The sequence below is a fragment of the Anser anser genome, assembly GCF_964211835.1.
Source record: "Anser anser genome assembly, chromosome: 11".
In the NCBI taxonomy this organism is placed as follows: domain Eukaryota; kingdom Metazoa; phylum Chordata; class Aves; order Anseriformes; family Anatidae; genus Anser; species Anser anser.
The window spans coordinates 867,193-889,336 of NC_139732.1; the positions used below are offsets into that span (position 1 = coordinate 867,193).

The 22,144-nt window shown below is 39.2% G+C and overlaps 2 protein-coding genes across 4 annotated transcripts in view; both read right to left on the reverse strand.

Moving 5' to 3' along the window:
* The window catches only part of LOC310905450 (nuclear pore complex protein Nup153-like), a 148,036-nt gene extending 145,354 nt beyond the window's left edge, over positions 1–2,682 (reverse strand). The window contains exons 1-2 of the mRNA XM_083851738.1: positions 2,647–2,682; positions 1,052–1,246 (exon numbers count right to left, since the gene is read on the reverse strand). The gene's annotated coding sequence lies outside the window, so the exon portion shown is untranslated. The remainder of the gene's footprint in view (positions 1–1,051; positions 1,247–2,646) is intronic.
* Positions 2,683–2,773: 91 nt separating this feature from the next.
* LOC310905499 (nuclear pore complex protein Nup153-like) lies at positions 2,774–6,750 on the reverse strand. Of its 3 annotated transcripts, XM_083851855.1 has the most exons (4): positions 6,705–6,744; positions 5,371–5,463; positions 5,045–5,135; positions 2,774–3,258 (listed from the first exon to the last, which is right to left on the reverse strand). In XM_083851855.1, the coding sequence occupies exons 1-4, from the start codon at positions 6,735–6,737 to the stop codon at positions 2,828–2,830; spliced, it is 648 nt and encodes a 215-aa protein (XP_083707981.1). In that variant the 5' UTR covers positions 6,738–6,744; the 3' UTR covers positions 2,774–2,827. The 3 variants fall into 3 exon arrangements, 1 of the variants encoding a protein (XP_083707981.1); XR_014589114.1 differs by lacking the exon at positions 5,045–5,135 and having other exon boundaries at positions 2,779–3,258; positions 6,705–6,750; XR_014589115.1 differs by lacking the exons at positions 2,774–3,258; positions 5,045–5,135 and adding an exon at positions 4,649–4,704 and having other exon boundaries at positions 6,705–6,750.
* Between the last annotated feature and the right edge of the window lie 15,394 nt (positions 6,751–22,144).

Genomic DNA, 22,144 nt, shown 5'->3' on the forward strand with positions numbered 1-22,144 from the left:
TTCTTAAGTCATACAAATGACATTTAACAATCAGAATTTTTCCACACAGTGATCCTCAATAAAAACTTCAATCCTCTACTGCAGTCTTTCAACAAATTAAAGGAATACAAAACTGGCTAATAACTGTTCAGTGATTTTTGGACCTTTGTAGCACTAGAGTAACAGCAGTACACTCTGCAGCATAGTTGCAAGTACGTGGGAATAAGATACTCTCTCTCATCTCTTTTTTTCTCTGAAAAGTGTGAGGCCTCTATTTCACCCTACTAAAGATTTTACCACCAACTGTACTGCTAGCATTGAGACACTGCAACTTCTGTGCTTGTATGAGATGCAGGACAGGTTCCTTAAGGTGTCGCAATTTTTTGTCTAAACCTAGTGTTGAGATCAAAAAAGGGATTGCTACTAATTGCGTACGTATCAATAACCAGGACAGAAGACATGCTGCATATAGGAATTAAACTTTTTCTAAAGCTCTAGTACATGAACATATCAAATCCCGCAGATTTTTTCTAGTATGGTTTCAGAGGTCTTACTTGATGGACATAAGCGCACAAGTGAAGACAAAAGATATTCTGTTTACCTGAAGTACATGAAGGTTTGAACTACATTCTAGTCCTGATCTTTCCAGTCAAAACTGTTTAAAAAACAACCCACCAAACAGTAAAACAAACAAGAAAACCCCATGCTTCCTCTCTACATAAAACTTTTCACAATTGTGTTTTCTGCCCACCACCTGGCTTTAAAAAGTATACGAACTTCTTTGAAAGATCATGTTTTTAGTCTGAACTCCAAATGAACAACGTGTAGGGCATGTAAAGAACAAGCACGTCATTAATGAAAGCTTTTCTCTAAAAAGGATAAACTTATTCTTGGGGAAAAGTGTGGAAACAGATGTTATCTAGGCAATATTCCTACAGGAAAAACGAATAATTTTGCCACACCTCAAAGGAAAAAATAATTGTGCTTAACAGGTAAGAAAATAAAAAAAATCAGAGCAAACCAAAAAATAAATCACAGAATATGCATCCTCGTTTTAATCATTAAGGATTACCTTTGAGCTCTGCTTTGGTGCTTGGCTTTGCACTTTCACAGGCTACACACTTCGTGGCCTCTGCTTTGTTTTGAACCAAGCAGGTCTCCCAATCCCAGCTTCCTTCAGGCTTCTTGAATTTGTCTAAATCCAGAAATTCTCCAGAAGGAGCAGAAAATGCAGATGCACTGCTACTGGTCACAGGTGTTGGACCCTCTGTGAGACAAACAAGACAGTTAACCATCCTGTTTGAACATGAACTATAAAATGAGCATTAACTTTTAAATCTGATTTGTCAAATCCCACAGAAATGTTCAAAACTACTCCACAACTCCCCCCCCCGCCCCTGAAAAAAATAAAAGCCACCAAAAACCCACAAAGAAACAAACAAACAAACAAAAAAACCAGAGTGGAACTCAAAGCTTCCAAACAACACACAACTCTGTTCAGCACACAAGCTTCTGCTGCTGTTGACCACAGTGTAACCTCCATAAAGAGGCCTGACAGGTGCCTTTTAAAAAAAAGGTGCCTTTTAAGAGAGAAGCAGAAGATAACGCTTCAAATTCAAAACCGGAAAGACAAGAATGGCTCTTCCCTTCCACAGCACACGCAGAAAACTTTTATCCTAGTATTACTTGCATCGCTCTTCCTCTTGACAAGTGCAACGTAACCGTGCAATTCACTGCACCATGGTCACAGTAAACCCCTCATTTCCAAAATTCCTCCTTGCAATGGCAAGAGCCTCAGACAAAGATGCCGACTGACCGCTCAGAGGTTGGAAGTCCAAGAGAATCAACTCTGTCTGAAATCCATTATCTTACCTCAGGAAATTTCAGTCTTACCGCACAGGATGAATACAAAAGCCCGGTCTAGTCCATCTTAATTTGTTTCTTCCACGATATATTTGCACAGGTGTTTTTCGATGTAATGGCATGTTAAATGACATTTAGAGTCAAAGTTAGAATTAGAATCGTATTTTAAAAACAATACAACCACGCTCAAAATCAATTACGGTCACACACAATGGGAAACAACCCAGTACTGCCCTGAAGAAGTTACCCAGCGGGTCACTCGCTTTCTTGAAGCCTACCACTGACCTTCATAGGCATCTCTCTGCTTTAGCTTAAGACTAGTTAAGACTACACTGTCTTGAAATCTGGCTTCACATCTCCCCTCAATTACATACAAACGGTGAGTAGAGGCATTTTGGACACATTCTGTAATTTTTTTTACTTATTTTTTGAAAGAGAAAAACGCAGTCATTTTTAACTCTTTCTATGGAGTTCTCATTTTCGCCAGTGAAAAATCACTATGTTGTTTTTAAATTAAGTCACCCACTTCAGCCATCTTCCCTCACCAGCTGCAAAGCCGGGGGTATCTGCATTGATCCAGCTCCGTACTAATACATTTCACAATCAGTTCAATTTATGCGACAGGCTGGAACCTGGGCTGAGACCTCTGAAGTGCCTGTAAACCAATCCTGCAGACAGCCGCTAACCCATCAACCGTACCTGGGAATCGTGTTGCTTAAAATATTCCATATATGCAACGTACTTTTATTCTGTACAAGATTCACAGAGGCTAGGATGGAAACAACAGGAAAAAAAGGACCATACCTGGTTTCTCAGACTGACAGGCTACACATTTGTTATCTTCCGTCTTATTTGGTACAAGGCATATTCCACAGTCCCAAGAGCCTTTCGCCTTCTTAAATTTGTCTCCAAAGCCCAGAGTGGCTGTTGTGTCAGTGCTGCTCGAGGAGGATGTCACTGTCACCGAGCTGTCTGTGACCACTGGTCATGTCAGAGCAGGCATTACTCCCGTTCCAGGTTTTGGTGTCTCACATGCTACACATTTTGTAGCTTCCGGTTTGTTTTGGACAAGACATGTATCACAATCCCATGTTCCAGGTACTGTTTTGAATTTGTCTCCAAAGCCCAGCATCCCTGCTGGGGGCGCTGCTGGCTTTGAGGTGTCGCATTGACTTGAACTTACTGTCTGTTTCATACTCTCAACTGTTGACGCTTTAGTAGCTTGACAAGTTACACATTTGTCCTTTATGTCTTTGTTTTGCAGAAAAGGGTCACATGTATCAGATTGCCAGTACGATGCTTGTTTAGAAGTCTCTTTACCTGCAGAAAAAGTTGTTATTGCAGGCCTAGTATAAACCACTGTGCTTGTTGTAGGTTGTGCAGACGTAGAAGAGCGTGTTTTCAACAATCCAAAGTCTAGGAAGCAAGAAAAAAAAGTCTTCCTGTTAGCGCGGCACCTCACTACATGTAACTAAGTGACTTTACTAGAGGGCAAAAATTTCAACCCAGGTGCCAATGGTTACAACTAGACATTCAGACCGAGCGCAACAGGAAGTCCCCAGAAATCTTATCTAAACGGATGAAATTTCATCTGCTGCACTGGGTCACAACAGAACATTTCGTTAAAGCTTCATTTAACTCTTTGTTTCCAAGCAAGCTTTAAATCAACATTTTCACTGGTCGATACAAGTACAAACAGACAGTAGCTGACTGAAATCTGACAGTCCAACGTGGAATGGAAATAATACAATTTGATTAAGACGCGATGCCCAATCGAATCAAATTTCTAAAGCTCCTCCTTCCGTAGCAGATGACTCAAATCTACTCCAGTAACTGTACAGAAGTTTGTACTCGGAGCAGCAATCCATGCGGTATTTTCCCACAGATGCTGAATATTAATTAAATAATAAAAACTCAAGACAATTGAACAACTGTCTAATTTTCTATAATCTTTTTCAAAATGCATCGGACACAGGACAACTCCTTATTTAAAAGGTGGCAATTTTAACAGAAAAGACAAGCTACTAATACAGAAAGACTAAAGGAAATGCATCTTAAACAGCAGCTCAAGTTGCTTGTAAATCTACATTGAACATAGTTGTTTTGTGGTTTGTTTGTTGGTTTTTTTTTAGTCAAAAATGAAGTCTTTGAACAATGTGAAAAACACACTTTATGAAACTGTTGAAAACAATTGCAATTGCTTAAAAACAAAATTCAGAAAAGGGTTTTTAACGTAAAACACTCCACTTCTGTTTGCAGTTTAAATTTTAATCCACAGGAGCCATTGTAAGCTAAGGCCCAAAGATTCGCAGCTTTCGCCATGTATTTGGAACTGAAGCTCTTTCCTATTCTTTCTTCACCTGGGCTGAAGGTGGGACAGGAGTGTTGAGTTTTACAAACATTTCCTTTTCAATTCCACAAATTGTATTTACTTAAAATGATACACCGATTATCTGGCTAATTCTCTTAGTACCTCATTTACAATTACATCCTAACACGTAAAGGAGATGCAACCCATCTGCTTTTCATCTTGCAGTTTTACTTCCAGCAACAAACACCACTTAGAATAGAAGGGGGCAGATGCACCCTAACAAACGCAGCGCTTAATGTAATGCTCTCCTACATTCATATTTATAGCAGATACTCTATTAACCATAAGTCGTGTGTTGGTTTTTTTTTTAATAAAAAATGCTAGCGTATTTTTTGCAGCATCTTTTTAAAAGGAGTTCATTATCTCTCCAGGATTTTTTAGAACGTCTAAGACGCTTCCTTCCTTTAAGACGTGGGCAGTGGTGAAGGGACCACCAGCAAAATCTTTGACCTCCTCTTTCTGTGTGTTGATGTTGGTTGAGGTGGTGGTGTCTTTTGAAACAAAAGAAAACAAAAACAGCTTTCACAATGTGACCTAGTTAGAGCAGATTATACTCACTTTTGTTAGAAACAAGAATTTCCAGCTTTCATGCTTCTCACATAAGAATCTTCACAAATTCTACTTACTTTGCAATGCTTTATGATTACAAGCAAAACAAAAAGCAACAAAACAAAAAAAAAATATAAAAGCAGATCTGTCACTGGAAAAATACTGCAGAAGTCCAACACTGCCTGGAATTGCTAGCATGCGCAGACAGGACAGATTGAAGATTTAATAAAGAAAAAAAGGAAAATCAGCACTTCAGATCTGAAGTGCTAAAGTTTCAGTTACCTAGGGTAAGAAAGGGCGTCACTGGAGTACCACTGGGTCCAGAAAGTTCTGCCGATTTTACAACGGGAACACTAAATGTAAACCCAATCTGCTATGAACAAGAGAGGTTTTTCAGATTCTCAAGCCACAGGAACTCCAATCGAATGCACACACAAAACCAAATCTGAAAGCTGCTCTTCACATTTGTAGCACGCATGCTGAATGACAAATTATAAGCCAGAAGCCTACATACTTTTCTCCATCAAGGCAGATTCTGCTTTAGTGTTCTGCAACAGCCTACTAAATGCCTAAGAAAAAAAGTCAAGCTCCTTTATTATTTTACTTACAGAAGACGTAGGTAGCACTTCTGCCTCAGTAGATTTCACAACTGGAGATGAAAACGCAAACTCAGGACTGCTAACAGTACTTGTTGGTTGTATCTGTATTTTCAAAAGAATTAAAGGTTTATATTTAAGAGCAACAACTACCTGAATTCACTACCCAACAGAAGTCCCGCAGTGACGTCGAAAAACCTGATGTTTGAGTTATTTTGCAGATAAAAGTAATAATAAAACACAGGGAAGTTTCCAAGTGGGTATAGGACAATATCTTCAAAACCAAATTCCAGAAACTGAGAGGAAAAGCTGGAGATGCTACTTAGGTCTAAATGCACGGAAAAGCAAGCCAGGAAGCTGAAGAACGGCAAACTCAGCCCAATGATACTCCAAGAACTTCAGCAAACACCTCAACATGTTAAAGCAGCTGTCTACTTCAAACCGTACAAAAAATATTTCAAGTACTCTGGAACAGATTAATGTTTATTTTATTGCAATAATATGCCAATTATTGCACCCTAGGCTCATTCTATGTGAGGCTTATATGACCACGTTACCTCTAATTTAATAACTTAAATAAAGTTGTGGTTTAACCATTGCAGGCAACTAAGCACCACACAGCCACTCGCTCACTCCCTCCAAATGAAACAGGGAAAAGAACTGGAAATAAAGAAGTAAAGTTGTTAAATTTGAGGTAGCATTAATGACTCATCGCATGTAATGGCTACCTGGAAAGACAAATGCCATAACCCTGTACATACTCCCCACTCCTTCCCCTTCTTTCCCCCAGCATTTATTGCTGAGCACGATGCTAAATGGTGTGGAATATCCCTTCGGTCCTCTGGGCTCCGCTGTCCTGGCTGAGTGCCCTCCCAGCCTCTTGTGCATCCCCGACCTCCTCGCTGGCAGGGCAGCGTGAGAAACAGAAAAGGACTTCTCACTGTGTAAGCACTGCTCAGCAACAGCTAAAACACCAGTGCCTTACCAACACTGTTTTGCTCACAAATCTGCAACACAGCATCATCTACTACGAAGAAAATTAACTCTACCCCTGCCAAAACCACTATAAATAACGTGGCATAAAGTCCACACCCCCCTTCCCCCGCAGACTTCCACAGCATTTGAAGCAGTTATACAATCACGTTAAATGGGAGTTGGCAGGCTCTAAGACTGAGAGAAGCAGAATCAAAACATTTATGCCTTTTTCCCCAAACTGGCATACAACCCCAATTCATTCAGCTGCGTAGAAACTAATATTTGTTAGTTTCATGAGCACCACAGAAAAAGTCAACTCGCAATAAAGCAGTATACTCATTGTAAACATTATTTATAGCATAAAGATTTACCTTGCCCGCCGCCGTCGCTGCTGCATCTGCCATGCCTGCCGCCTCCGTTGAATTTGCCACGCTTGTCGTTGCCACTGTTGACTTTGCCTTGTCCTTTGTCATCAGCAGGTATGGCATGCCCGCCGCCATTATTGGACATGTCAAGCCTGAGGGCACTGTTGAACATGTTATGCCCGACGTCGCCGTTGTATATATCATGTCCTCCACCTCCTCCTCTGATAGATCTGTCAAGTCCTCCACCTCCGATGGATCTGTCATGCCCTCCACCTCTGATGGATCTGTCATGCCCTCCACCTCTGATGGATTTGCCATGCCCGTCGCAGCTGCTGGAGTTGCCGTGCTCATTGCTGCTGTTGAAACAGCGCTCGGTGACGCTGAGACAGCGCTACTACCAACGAAACTAGAATTGAACTGAGGCAGCGATGCAGCACTGATGGGTAGGGGTATGTTCGGTAGCACTGGTTCCTCCACTTCCTAAAGTTGCAAATTTTAATTTTTCTTATACAAGACATACTACTTTCTCACCCCATCCCACCCAATTTATTAACAAAATTAAATAGAACAAAAATCCATACAAATTAAGAGAAAGCAAGTTTCCAGAAGAAATCCCGATCTCCCCACCTCTGTCTACCACGTCATTTTAATTTATGGCAGGCCTGCTTCCACATTATACTCTATTCAACAACTGTACAGCAAGAACACTGAAAGTTAACTCAAAACCTGTGCAGAACAGAGACGCACAGATCACATTTTTTTTCTTTCTTTTCTATACTTTAGTCATCAAAGCTCTGGAGAAGCATCATCCTTTCTAACTACCCTCGCATGGCCTCAATTAAGAGTACACTCTCAAGACAAGTGAGAAAGTGTTCCTCTTGCAAAATTAGGCAGGATAGCTGCCAAAGTTTCTAAAGTCATTACAGCAGTGAACGTGGAAAAAGGTAATGTTTAAAGAAGCAGGTAGGTTCAACAACCAAACTAAACACAAAAAGCACCAAAGAAAGTCAGACTAGCAGCACTGAAGATTGTGTTCTGGTAAATACAGTCTATACCATGTATCAGGATGCAAATATAAAAATCAGAAAACAGCCTCTTAACAACTTCAATTTTCATCCCTGCCACTTACTTTATTCGATTACTAAGATTGGATGAGTTATGTTTTAAATGGCATAGGAAATCTGACCAAAATTTGTACAGTACTATCATGATCTACTTAGAAATGACTAGGAAGGGATGTAAGTTGGTACTACTGATATTCAGTGCATCCTGTAGCTTACATCTGTTTCACAGTTTTGATTTGAAAAGTTTATGGAACTTTTGATATTTGGACCATTATTTTATTTGCGTTACAGGAATAAACAACAGTGTTTACGATTTCTTTATATTGCATCATCCAGAAGTCCCATTTAATGATTTGAAACTTAAATTAACTTAAATACTTAATATTAACTTAATATTAATTAAATACTTAATGTTAACGTAAGTACTTAAATTAACTTACAGGCAGCTTATATAACATCCAATAAAAGAAAAAATAATCTGAATATTCATGGTCATAGTTTTATGGAATAGATTTTTCCTATTAAAATGAGAAAAAAACTCTCTCACAATGAGTTTGGTGAGTATCAAAAACTGAGTCATCGTTAGCAGACATGCAGAATGCTCTCTTCTACTACTCTTTTTCACACTCTTGGCCTGTATCTTTCTGTACGACTTAAATATGAAACCAAAAATTAAGCTTTTTTTTTCTTTTTATACTTGGCACTCGTTTCAAGTATCATTCCTGTAGAAAAACTATACACACCTTCACCAAAACTTCTCTTCTTAGGACTCATTCATTCAATTGCTAACGAGAAATGTTATAGTTTGAAGAATCTCCAAGGTAAGAGAATTAAAAATTTCAAAATTACATAAGCAAAGTTCAGGTATTCAAACACAGGAAATCAATTGGAGCCTGCTCTGAAACCCACAAGAAAACAAAAACAATGCAAAAATAAAGCGGTATTGTTATAATTTACTATGATGCAATAAAACTGACACACTTAGCTAGTTACTTCAGTAAGCTCAGTGACAGCAATTAATTTAAGAGTCACTTACCTGTTCTTGTACAGCTCTTGATAAATAGTGTATTCCTCTTTCCCTTCTCATTTTGCCGCCTCCGCTACTCACTCCTGAAGACAGACCACTGGACGCAGCAGTACTGAATTTGTAGCTGGTCACATTGCTAGCACACGACAGTACAGAAGTTGGGGGAAAAAAGAGAAAAAAAACTTACCAGCCAAATTTTTTTTTCAAGATATTAGAGCTGTTATTAGTCCTAGAATTGAAACCTGCTGATCAGAAAAAAACTAAAGCTGTCTCACAAGTTGCTAAACGCTGGTAAATACTTGATGTTCTAAATAGGAAAAACTTTATTAACAGCAGCAATGAAAAGGACATACATAAGTGCACCGTTCACACGGGAACAATGACTAAGCCAGAAGACCTGAAATAGAAGAGCTGATTTAGATTGTTATTTTCCAGTGCTTCCTTTAAATAGGACTGGTTCTCTGATTCTGCGATGCACGTGTATCTTTTGCAGGGATATAAAAGAACAGCTCACAAAAATACAGAAAGAGTGCACATATGCACACATACACATGGGAAACACTGCCAACAGCTCTGATAGAATAGGGACGCCTTAGACTTGTGTGGCAAGGTAATATGGCCTAAGCTTCAGAAGCAGCTCTGGCTTTCATGTGGCCATCAGCAGGAACAGCAGAGGTGTTTGGGTATGCCAACATTCCAGAAGTCTTTTCAGACATGAATACAGATCCCTTTTGTAAGGCATACAAAGGCGTTTTTCTGGTACTTAAAAAAGCCTAGCTCAAAACCAGAAAGATATCCTAATCCAAGAGGAAATGGGGAAAAAATAACCCAAACCAGAAGTGGAATAGGGAATAACTCTAACAAAAGTACTATGGCAAGAAAATGAAGTATGCCTGGAAAAACTGTGACCTCAAAGCTTATCTTGCAGCCAATCAGTCAGTCAGTACAAAAGTGCATTAGATCGCACTGGAAGACACCAGGTCAAACTCCCACAATACTGAGGAGGAGAACTGGTCTAAACTTGTCAAATACTTGACAACAGCCTGCTTAGCACTGTAACTGCATAGAGGAAGACAGATCCCTAAGGCAGATGCTCAGACTTTTCTCTAATCCAAACTGTCAATCCATTAGAATTCTGAAAAAAGTCTTACATCAAAATAGATCTTCATTCAGACAACTATCGCTTGCCCATAACAGCCCATATTCCTCTTTCTGTTAACACCTGTGAGCTTCAAGGGGGCAAAGACAGTTGTCAGCCTTCAAGCAAGTCTAATCTACAATTGGACTCAGGATATAAAATATATATATATACACACACACGCATAGATATATAGCATTGGTGGGCCAGAGATTTACTGAGTATTCCAACTCAACTGTCCAAAGGGACTCTTGCCAGCAGATCAGTGTGGTGCTCCTGCTCCAGAACATGGCACCCAACAGAGACCAGCATCACAAAAAACACTACCACCACTACCTACTCTACAAACAAAAGGTAGGGCACTGCAATAAACTTTGTGAACGAAATCAAAAGCAGTATGAGTTTGCTCTATCTCCTTCCTAAATGGAGAAGTAGAAAGGAGTTCTAGCAAAGACAATTTAGAACAGTTTGAAAAAAACATAATTAAAACCCAGCACCTGATTGCACCTGTACCAGAACCTTAAAGCCAGTCGCTTCCACCCCTAAAAAGGTGGTTGTTGTGAAGTCCAACTTTTAGATGCCAAAACAAAGTGTTGAGTTCTTTCTGCAAGCCAAAGAATGCCCATGGTCACATAAGAATTGCTTGGCAGATGAGCATAGAGTCAACAAAATTCCCTGCTACTGTTCTTTGAAAAGAGCGACCCCCTAAAAACCGAGTGCAAAGTCTCTTAACTCAAGCATTATTACCCAAAACACCATTTGCCCAGAAGGAAAAGCCATCAATATTATCTGGAGGATAACTCATTTGACCTAAACCAAGAAAGCAGTATAACACAAAGCAGTCTCCTCAAGAAGAAATTCAATTAATTCTGCTGGATTTTTTTTATTTTAGAGATGAGTTAGCATTTGGCCTCAAATGATTCTAAAGAACACATGGTCTTCATGTGAACTCAAAACAGACAATTAACTTCATCATGAAAGGAGTATTAAAAAAAAGAATAATAAATCATAAATCTTCCTCCATGTTTTTGCTTAAAAAATAAAGAAAAAAACACATCAATAAACATCCTCCTGAACTGTAACTCACTTCCCCTACTTCACCTTCTAAAGAATACTTCAGAAAGAATCATCCCATTAGGACAGAGCTTTCAAACTGCAAGCAATTAAATAGCTAAAACTAATAGCTTTTCCCCTAGGGAACATTAGGAGGGACAAATTATTTTGTTATAAGTAAACTGAGTTATAAACCATGAAATATCTGTCAAAGCAAAATTTGTAACGCTACAGATTTAGTTAAACTACAAAATGAGCCATATTTCCTGTAGAAGGAAAAAATTAGGCCTCCAATAGCAAAGATCCTTTCTGTGGATACAGCATTATAACGTGCCTCGTTTCCCATCTTCGTATCCTACTCAGAAGATAAACTTGGGATAAAAAGTGGTGTATCAGTACTTTTATTCTTGCTCATCTTCCTTCCTTTCATAAAAACAACAATTTTCTCAAAGTTATATTGATCTTCAAACACAATCCAGACTTTGCAGCTGCCTCAAAATACAAAATTTTCATTGGATTTCCCATTCCTTTTACTGAGAACTGTCACCACCTTTCAGGTGCAGACCATACTGAAAAAGGAGATGTCTTTCTTCCTTCAAGTAAGTTTTAAATTAATAGATGTCATACCTTTCAGATGGTTCTGCTCGCTGTTCTGCAGGCAAAGTCTTCTCTCTCATCCCCTGCAAGTTAAGTTTAGTTCAAGACTTAGCTGAATATGTTCAGAATACACAAAGTACCAACAACCACTTCATGTGGTTTTTTGTGGTTTTTATTTATTTATATTTAATTTTATAGCACTGAATACACCTCACCTACTTAACGTTGTTCCCTAATTCAGCATTGTGGGTACAGTTCAGTTAAATTTTGGGGCTAAAGTAAGCATCACTGCTTCACTCAGCATTGAGGACAAACTGATAGAACACTAAATCAAATTTGTCAAATCCTCTAACAAAGAAAGTAATTACTTTAAACAAAATGACAAAAATTGTGTGTGTGGGGGAGAGTTTTCATCAAAACTTGTGTTTGCCAACCCCGTAAAAGGGACATACTTTTCTGTTTTCTGTCATTTATCAACAAACAAGAAAAAAAAAACCTCTACCCCCCTAAAAACTAAGCAGTTGCTGCTACATTCATTTTAGAACTTTACCAAATGGAGATTGTGCTGGCTAAACAATACAGAGATTGAAAGAGTTAAAAGCAATAAGCAACCAGTATTACTGTCCACTTTGATTTCCAGCCTAAGAAGCCCATACACTTAACAAGTGGTCATTTGTACACTCAGACTGATACTGGAAACACAGATGTTTTCGCAGAAAGAGATGCCCATTTAATTTTATGGAAAATTTATCAGACTCCATCTACTCCAAAGCAATCAAAACCGATAACTCAGCACATTGTCAGAACTCTCACTTGGAGCACATAGCTCACCTGGAATAGTTTACACAGAACACGAGCATGTTTCATCAGTGACAGCTTTGTGTACATGAGAATATAAAAGGAAAACATTTCTGTCTTTTAATATTCTTTCACTGACAACAGGATGACTCAATAGCACATCATGACATCGTGAAAACAACCACAAGACACTGAGTGTTCCAAAAACAGAATTAAATCCATAAAAGCTCAATCTATTTCACAATGGTTCCCACTGCCTTAAAGCTCGCCTCAAACATACTATCAGTACTTTTTGCAAAGATAGGATAACAATTGGTTTGAGAAACATTCCAAGACTGGAAAAAAAAAACAGGCACATAAGGACTCAAAAATGTACTCACTTGGAACTTTGTGTCTCCTCTCTGGCAAATTTTGCTGGACTGAGTAGTTGAAGTCGGTGATGGTTCAGAATACCGCGTATAACGCATCGGCTGACGGTTTACTGTTGGTGTCACAAGTCTCTTAACAGGTGGAGGCTGGAATGCATTCTGGGATTCCAGCTTTGAAAGGGAAACAGCAATCAATTTATCCTTATGTCCACCCAAATTAATTCCAATATTTATTGATGAAAACAAATTACAGAACTATAAACCTCCCCCCATCGGTCTTGGCACTCAGTGAATACAATTTGAAAATTCTGAAGACCGTTCAACTTGTAGAGGGAAATCACCAGAAAACCAGTAACGAAATCCATAAAGCTATATATAAGTAGCCAAAGTCTGACTGAATTCCGTTTCAAAATTTGGCAGTTAGCTTCATAGACAAAATAATTCATGCTACCATAATTAAAATAATCCATGTTCCTAGAATATGCTCCTATCTTTTCCTCTGCCCACACTGTGATTTTTTTTTTTTTAGTAGCTTAATTCATTAATTTAACATTTGAAGTGTTAAGCAACTAATTATACAGGCTTCTGGGCTTCACATCCCCTACATTTTCCCCCTTCAAAGTTACACAAACAATAGAACACACTCAAAAAAAACAACTTGTCAATCTTACAATAATCTCATTCATTAAAATATGATCCAATGCTTTACATGTGCATTAGATGCACTTCAAGTAGTGGGTTTGACTTCCCTTTTCAAAGCATTTTCACAGACCAGAGTTAATTTTTAACACAGACCACTGCGTGTTCTGCAAAACTGACTTAACTGAACTGTCAGACAGAAAACAAACCCTAAAGGCTACAAGATTTACCGATGGCTCCGCCTGCGGTCTTAAGGATCAGAAAATACAGTCTTAGGAAGCATGCTATTGTTCAAATCAATACCAACAGGAAATCGTTTACACCGCAGCTTTAATTTCACAGTATCTCCCAGCTCTTAGTAATAGGATTCACACTCTCTCTAAAGTATACAAAAATACATCTTTCTAAAAAATATTACATTCAGTTTGAAACCTTGAATAAGACATGTTTTATGTAAGTTCACAAATCTACTTCGAGTGAACGACGGTTCATTGCTGGTTTTAAAGGTAAAAAAGAAAAATATTAATTCCCCCAGTTAGGCATTCAATACACCAAGAGCTATTCTGCCTGGTACAGTTCCTTGAAATAAGAAAAATACCACATCACTGCTACCCACTGCAGAAGTTTAGCCTGAGTGCACAAGTGTTCCGTCAACCGCATGTTCACTTTAGCAGGAAAACACACGATCGTCTCCTCAGCAAATAATTGCTTCTCATCACGGGCTACCCTTCTCCCGCCACCATTATGAATTCTAGTATTATGAATAGACAATCTATCTCCTTTCACCCACTGACAGCTGCGTGCAACATTCATTTAGTGGCTGACAATTTCAGGCTCTCTGTTGCAAATCTGGCAGATCTTTCTTAATGCCTTATCACAGGTGTATTGCTATAATATAACTGAGAATTCACACCAGATTTGGTTTTAGTTATTTGGATAATATTTATGATATACTTCACTTCTCCATGCCCTTGTAATTTGGCAGATGGTGAAAAGATGGTCCAGGAAATCTGAGATGTTTGTAAACTCTGAAGTGATTGTAAACTTAATTATACATCCATCCAGTCAAGGAATTAGCACAGAAACTTCTTGAGACACTGTCCCTTTTCTCATTAGAACAGAAGATGAAAAGTTTGCACATCTTGTTATTTCCTTCAGTCACCTGATCTTCAAGTGGTCATTTAAGGGTTTTGCAATTTAATAAGCCCAAGAATACCCCTAACTAAAGTCATCAAAAAAAGATGACTAGTTTTCATTTTTTAAAGAAAATGAAAGGAAATCATGCTTTACCACAGCATTATCACCAGTTCTGTGCTACCTCCAAATAGGAATTTAGGAGCGTAAGATTTATAGCGTCGGAAATTAACAATTTTCCTCCTCTTTACTTTGAATGGTGATAAAAAGCAGAAAAATTAGTTTTCTGTGCCCGAATGAACACGGAAGTCTGTACAAAGTCTATATGACCACTCAAGCAGTATTTTTCTATTTGTGATCATTTCTTCAAGAGAAAACTTGCCTCAAGAGGAATTTTAATATGCAGCTTCACCCCAAGTTGGGGGACAAGATAAAACGACTTGGTGTGTTCTAGAGTTGTTGCTCTCAACTTACAAAGATAACATAATTCTTAACCTGAGTAATCTTCACAGCCCATCATCTATTGTGGATACATGCCAATATTAACTTGATTTGATGTCTATGTTGTCACTGAGGTTTGAGAAAATTTTTCTAATAGTGATAAAGCATTGAAAAAGTTATCTACCTCAGCTTAAGACATTATTGGTTCTTACCTTTCTTCGTTTGGACTGGAAGTCAGTAATATCCGGTTTATCTATGTCCGGAGGCTGAGGGAAAAAACAAAGCATAAATATTAGAGGGCAATTTTTTTCTCCTGAGAGAGAGGGTTCCCTGCAACAAAAATGTGGGGGTTCATGGTCAACTTACACAACACAGCGGCAAAAGAGATGTCATTCTTTTAGCATCCTGTTGAAAAAACAGCGCAATAAATTAAACCGGCCACAACGTAAGGAAGAATAGTTTTATCTTTATGCTTTGATGGCACATTTACTAAGTTTTATAAACACATGAAGCAAAAACAGATTAAAAGAAGTGCTATTTACCAACAAAGGGCTTGACAGCTTCTCCACTGCCTCCAAGATGCACCACGCTGAGGTACTCAAGGTAGCGTGGGACCGCACAGTTTCTTCTCTAGCTTTCGCTCTCTTTTGTGCCTGAAAAATTAGCATTTTAAGTGTTACAATGGTCAATTCTCAGCTAAGGAGGCATGTTTTTTACGTCCCAAGGCTACACTGATGATACAATCAATATATTCTGATGACAGAGAAACATGCAGTCACTGGGAGTTCAAGCCATAAAGAAGAGAATACGTTCGGAGTTTAATGAAGTTTACCTTGGGCCTCAGTGCATCTTGCACGTGCTTGTTGCACGAGCAATAAAAGAACTCCGTACTTGTAAAAGGTCAAGACGGATGATGCTAGGACTGCTAAGGCCTCCGAAGCAGTAATCAGGGAAACAGAACTCAAGAAAAGGCTTGTGGTACAGAAAGCATTTTCAGTAACAACACAGACCTCAGAGTTTCACGATGGTCTAAGTGTACCATCTTAAAATCAGTGTATACAATCATAACCAGGAACTAGTTTTACTTCTCTCTTGCTTCCTCCCTTCCCCCAAGATTAAAGTTGGCTGCAAATCTTTGTCTTAAAAGATAAAGATCTGATTTAAACTGTAACAGATCTAAACATTACACTGAAAAAGTAAACTGTTTATTTGCACCACCCAACTTCAAATATCAGTCAAAAACTTCCTTTGGTGTGACTTTTTTTCTTCCCAGGTTAAACCCCTCAAATAACCACACTGTGCTTATCACACGATGTGAAGACAGGAAGCAGACCACGCAGCATGTAAAAACACAAGTGAGACTCACAGAACCACAGAATGGTTAAGGTTGGAAGTGACCTCTAGAGATCGCCTGGTCTACCCCCCCGCTCAAGCAGGGCCACCCCGAGCAGGTTGCCCAGGACCATGTCAAGTCAGCTCTTGAAGACCTCCAAAGAGGGAGACTCCACAGCCTCTCCGGGCAACCTGTGCCAGGGCTCCATCACCCGCACAGTGCAAAAGCATTTCCTGATGCTCAGACAGAGCCTCACGTTTCAGTTTGTGCCTGTTGCCTCTTGACCTGGCACTGGGCACCGCTGAAAACACAATGGCTCTCTATGCTCTTTGCACCATCCATTCAGGTATTTATATACACCAATAAGATCCCCCCAAACCTCCTCTCCTCCATGCTAAACGGGCCCAGCAGTCTCTGCTTCTCCTCAGAGGAGAGGTGCTCCCAGTCCCTTGATCATCTTGGTGGCCCTTCGCTGGACTCTCTAGTACCTTGCTGTCATTCACAGCAAGCAGCAAGAAGCAAGCTACTCTCTCCTTTAAAAGCCTAGTATTTTGGTTCCTCTTTTTACCATAATGCAGTAATATTGTAAAAAACAAAAATAGCCGACCAAAGAGGGTTCCCAGCTTTGCACCACAAGGTTTCAAGGTTTCCCGTAAGTGAGGTACTTGTACTGCCCTTTTTCCGTTGCACAAATGGACTGTCAGAACAGAGCCAGCAAACCCGCGTTTTCATTTTCTTCAAATTCCTTTTGATTTATCGATAAAAGTCACTTTCATTTAAATACATTCCTACCAAACCTGATTTGACTTTCCTTTTCGATTCAGCTCTAGCTAATCAGAGTTGTCAGCAGTTTTTATTTGCTATTTCCAAGAACTCTTGGGGGCAAATAACTCTCTCCAAGAACTATATGAATCGTTCAAAACAGAAAGCATGTTACTGCTTATCTTGGGACTGCATTTAGTCCTGCATGCCTCTGTGTACCAGAAGAACAAAGGATCAGCAAAGTTGATTTTAGATATTTTCAAAGACTGCAGGTTTATACAACATATCCATAGCATGAATGTAGGCATGCTTGGAAAAGAAGATCCACAGATAAATATTAGCCAGGTTTGACTACTGTAGCTTTTGCTACCATAAACACAAGTTTTCAAAGTTATGCTGTCATTGGCTTTTTTGCATCAAGTTATTTTAACGTAATGTAGTCAGAGGCAGACAATGGCACTTAAATGGAATTTTTTGAAAGACCTAACAACAGAGGAAACCCCAACTACCAACAACTAGCCCAAACTGTCATTCTTGTTCTTTCTGACAAGTATTACCTGTGGTAAAAACTGTCATTAAAGAATTTAAACAGAAATCAATCTCGTCTATTTTTGTAGACCAAGAGGGCAGAAGAGCAACTGTTTGGCAAAACTTTTCCCCTTCGGCAGTGCTCCTTTTATTATTTCCATCACTATTTCCCACTACACTACTTTTCTCATACCTGATAAGGTTCCGTCTTTGGCTGCCTTGATCTTACAGCTGCACCACCGGCATAAGCCGTCTTTCCGGGGTATAATGGAGAAAACCCAAGCTGGTTTTGCTTAAAAACAGACGTGCTTCCACGTACCTACGGAAACACAGTATGAGAAGTGGATAGAAAAACAGGTACACATTCAAACTGATTAAAAGAAATACTGTGCAGTACTTACAGGACACAGTCCTCCAAAAACAAATAAACTGAATGCAGGTTTCTTAGAGCTAGCTGCAGAATGCTGCGAGAGGGAATGAGTTCTTTCAGCTTCTGTGGGCCAGAGCAGTGACGATGAAGTATTTTTTAAAACTGCAACATCTGCCAAAATGACGTATGCTAGATGTAAATGCCTCTCGTACGTACAGAACTTTAACAATAAAGATCACACTAATTCAAGTTCTTCAATACAGAAAAATAAGCATGACTTCAGCTTCTTTAAATAGATCAACTTCACGTACAGACTGAAAACCAAGTATCACCTACAAACTTGAAAACTGTTCACAGAGCTGCAAGTAGTTTTCACCAATCTTACCAAGTTAATACTGTGCTTCCAATGCAGGTATTTTTTTCCTTCAGGCTAAGATAAAAGAGGACCGCATAAACATCAGTGCATTTGTACGGACAAAGCTTTTTTCTGTGTTGGTAAAAGGCTGGAGGCCAGCACAGATCATAATCGCACAGGTTTTAAACCTGAAGATTCCCCAAAGGCTGCTCTAAGAGTTAACGATCTTCTGCCCATGTATGTTTTACGAAGACACACCAGAAAGTTCTAGTGCACTCAGGTTATATTGCTAAAGCCCAGCAACTCTACTCTCAGCTGTACAAAAGTTCTCTGCAAAACCTGCTGAGCACACGTCAGTCCCTGTCTATATGGGGGACTAGAAAAAGCTGCAAACCTGCTGTTCGCCCTTTCAGCGAGAAGACCTACGTACCAACCTACATCGACACGATGCTTATTTTTTATTTTAAAATGGTGTGCTTTCCTCAATGAATTTGGCAAAAGACATGAAAGTATTGACAGCTGAAGCCTTCTACCAAGAAAGGTCAAAAAACAGCCTATAGCTTATGTCAGAGTAGTTTCTTTATCTTCTCTTGCTGAAACACAGGAAAACATCTCGTGTTCCTATTTGTCACCTGCACTTATTCACATTTAACCAGCTGTCTGTTAGATATTCTGAGTCACTCTTCCTTCTAGACAATCAGCCTAGTTGTCAAGCTACGGCAAGTCAGCCTGATTTCCTACCGTCCCAGTTCAAAATTTACATATAACCTAGCTGAATGTGTATATTTCAGCATTGACTCTTTCTAACATCAGGGTATCATAAACGTATTCCAAAGCACGCTTCTATTAAAAAGGTGATAGGATTATATACTTCTAAAACACTAAAAATTCAATTTAATTCTCGCATCCAAAGTTGACATTCACCTATTTTATTTACTAAGGTGATGTGGAATATTAAAGAACGCAAGGTACTTCACATTAAAAAAAAAGTCAATTAAACAGAGAACACAAAAATCACCTTCATCAGATGCTCTAGAGGAGGAATCACTGGTTGTTGAGATGTTATCATCGTCTTGTTGAGAGGTAGAATCTTCTATTTCTTTTATCAAGGACAGCCTAGGACTGCCAATGCCAAATACAGAAGATGTCGAGGGCTGACAAGGTGGGACAGGAGAATCCAGCGTGGTATAATTCAGACGGCTCCGATGAAGAGAGGGCCTTGTTAACACAACTGGGAAGTTCAGTGCTGATCTACTTGTGGATGGTTCTAGACAAGAACAGGGAGATAATTAGCTTTGCTATAGACAAGCTCACAGAAGCCAAAACCTGTTTCCTATCGACAGCCATGCTATTGCCAAGTTCTAAGCGCAAAAAGAGAGAAGCCAAATTTAACTTCTTCCTCACCCAGATACGGTTGCATCTAACTGTCTGGCTACAACAACAACACTGCTTGCGATACACAGTATTAATGTTGCATCCAGAAGTAGTTAACTATGAGGATTTACAACACCACATTCTGACCCCGTGCTCAAATGCTCTAACGCTGACTTGGCCGTTCACTAAATCAAACATATATACTCCTTCTCCCATGTACAGCTTGCAATAAGCTTTACAAAATTTGAGATTACACGGTAAATTACAGATAACACTGCAGCTTCCATAATATTGGAACAAAGGTTATATTAATCTGAATACACAACATGAAAATGAACGTTTGCAGTACTTTTTTCCCAAGTTCTTCCATATCAGCTCACGTTAGAGGCAAAACATCATCTCCTACCCATTAACTATTGGGATTTTGACCCAAGGGACAAGGATGTTGACCCAAGTAACCAGATGAGCATTTTTCCCTCTTGAAGCAAAGGGTCTGCAAACAATGCCAGTGGCCTGGAATAGGTGGCCTTGAAGTCTATCTTGCTAAAAAAAATCTTATTCTTAAGCATAGTATTCGACACCCACGGACAGCAACATAAGCTGCAAAAGGTTCCAGGGTGTCCACCTGCTCCTGATCTCCTGGAGTTAGCAAGCTTGCAGTGCAGCTGTTCTTACTGAAAGCTCCTTTCACGCAGTTACATAGGAAAGCCAACATGTGTTCCTCAGTCACGAAGACCTTCTCTATTCTTTTCTCCAAACTCATTCCCAAGCTACAGCTACACAGAAAGCCATCAATCTCCTTGTTTACAATTAGATGAGATTGGAGGCAAAGATATTTCCTCCTTATTTTTTGATTCTGCCAACAACAGAAGCAACTGACTTTCCACATTATCTATGGTTACCTACGCACGCTCAGACAAAACTTCTTTACTTATTAAAAGCTGACTTCCCCAAAACAGCTAATTTAAGAGAAACTCAAATAAGAATAGATGCAAATTTATACAACAGGACTACAGGAACAGTGAGAGGCACTGGATATAAGACAAATTAATCTTTCATGAGGTAAAGGAGTTGCAAACCTCGTTGCCAACGGTCAAATACCTTTTCAAAGACACCCCCTCCCCCCGCGTAGACCTTAAGGTTATTGAATATTTTAAGGATAATAATCTCATAAACCACATCCGTGCACAAGTTCCCCAGTTCACCATCAAGTTAACAAGGAACTTTACTAAATTGATCAAAGCCCAAAACAAAAAAAACCAAAACAAAACAAACAAACTCAGGACACGAGACGGAATTTTCCTCTGCCATTCTAGCATCTAGTCTTTTGTTTCGAAGACTGCAAAACAAATTAATTTTTTTAATTGCCTTAGGCAATTAGACAGATTTTCATTCCATATCTTTTAAAAGATGGAAAATGCAACCCAGCACACTTGCAAATGACTTATTTTCAGCATTTAGCACCTGGCTAATAGAGTACCTAAAGTTAACTGATGCCTTCCAAGAGCATAAGATGTATGCTTCGTAACTGTGTATACAGTTTAAAGCTAAGACGGTTTCACAAACAGTTGTTTTGACTTTTTTTGTTTTTTTTTCATTCTGTCAAAACCCTCATTCCAATTTCCTTTTGAAATTCAGATTCAAAACTAGAAATCTGTGAATAAATACAGATGGCCAGAATTCCAAATGATTTTTCACATACCTCGTCTACTAATTCCTGCTGGTTCAGGCGTGAATCTCTCATCGATTATGGTATCTTCATCTGCATAATCGTGATGATAGTTTACCGGAGTCTCCTCCTGGTTTGCAGATTCATTTCTGTCTACACACTCCTCCTCACGCTTATTGAAATACTTCTGCAGCCAGGCCGGTACAATATTTTTCACCGTTTCTGTCATTCTGCTAATTATTCCCTGCTTGAAAGAAAAAACACTTGTTTAATTACAGAAACGCAGTCAACAGCATATGCTGCGATACCACCTTCCACGGACCTTGAAGACAGATATTATACAGCAAATATTCAGAAGACGACGACGAGGTTGATCCCTGGCATAGGATCGCTACACTTCTGGTAAACCTAAAATTCACCTAAGATTGATTTACAACTACCTATCACTTTCTGCACTTCCAAGTGACCTTGGCAAGGTTCAAAGTTTTGAAACCTCTGCCAAAATTCACCAGCAGGTCGTCAATCTGCAAGGCTATCAGGAAACTCTACGCCTGAACAGCTCCTGACCTACAGACTTGTTCCAGGACTCTTCCTCTTCGCACCCTCCCGTGAAAACCAACTAAACCAGAAGTTCAGCAATTATCTACTGCGACAGTCAGGACCATACTACCCATTAAAATCAGTGAATCTAAATATTTTCAATTTTAGTAATGCTGAATTGCAGTGACTATACGCACAAAAAACAGTTCTGCTCTCAACAGTCAGGCTAACCCAGAAGATGTCCTGCAAGAAACAC

Coding starts and splice junctions, on each gene's coding strand:
- LOC310905499 (XM_083851855.1), bottom strand. CDS start 6,737: ATGGCAGATGCAGCAGCGACGGCGGCGGGCAAG. Junction 5,136..5,370: donor AAGTGCTACCTACGTCTTCT/GTAAGTAAAATA, acceptor TCTTGTTCATAG/CAGATTGGGTTTACATTTAG. Junction 3,259..5,044: donor GACGCCCTTTCTTACCCTAG/GTAACTGAAACT, acceptor CTTGCTTCCTAG/ACTTTGGATTGTTGAAAACA.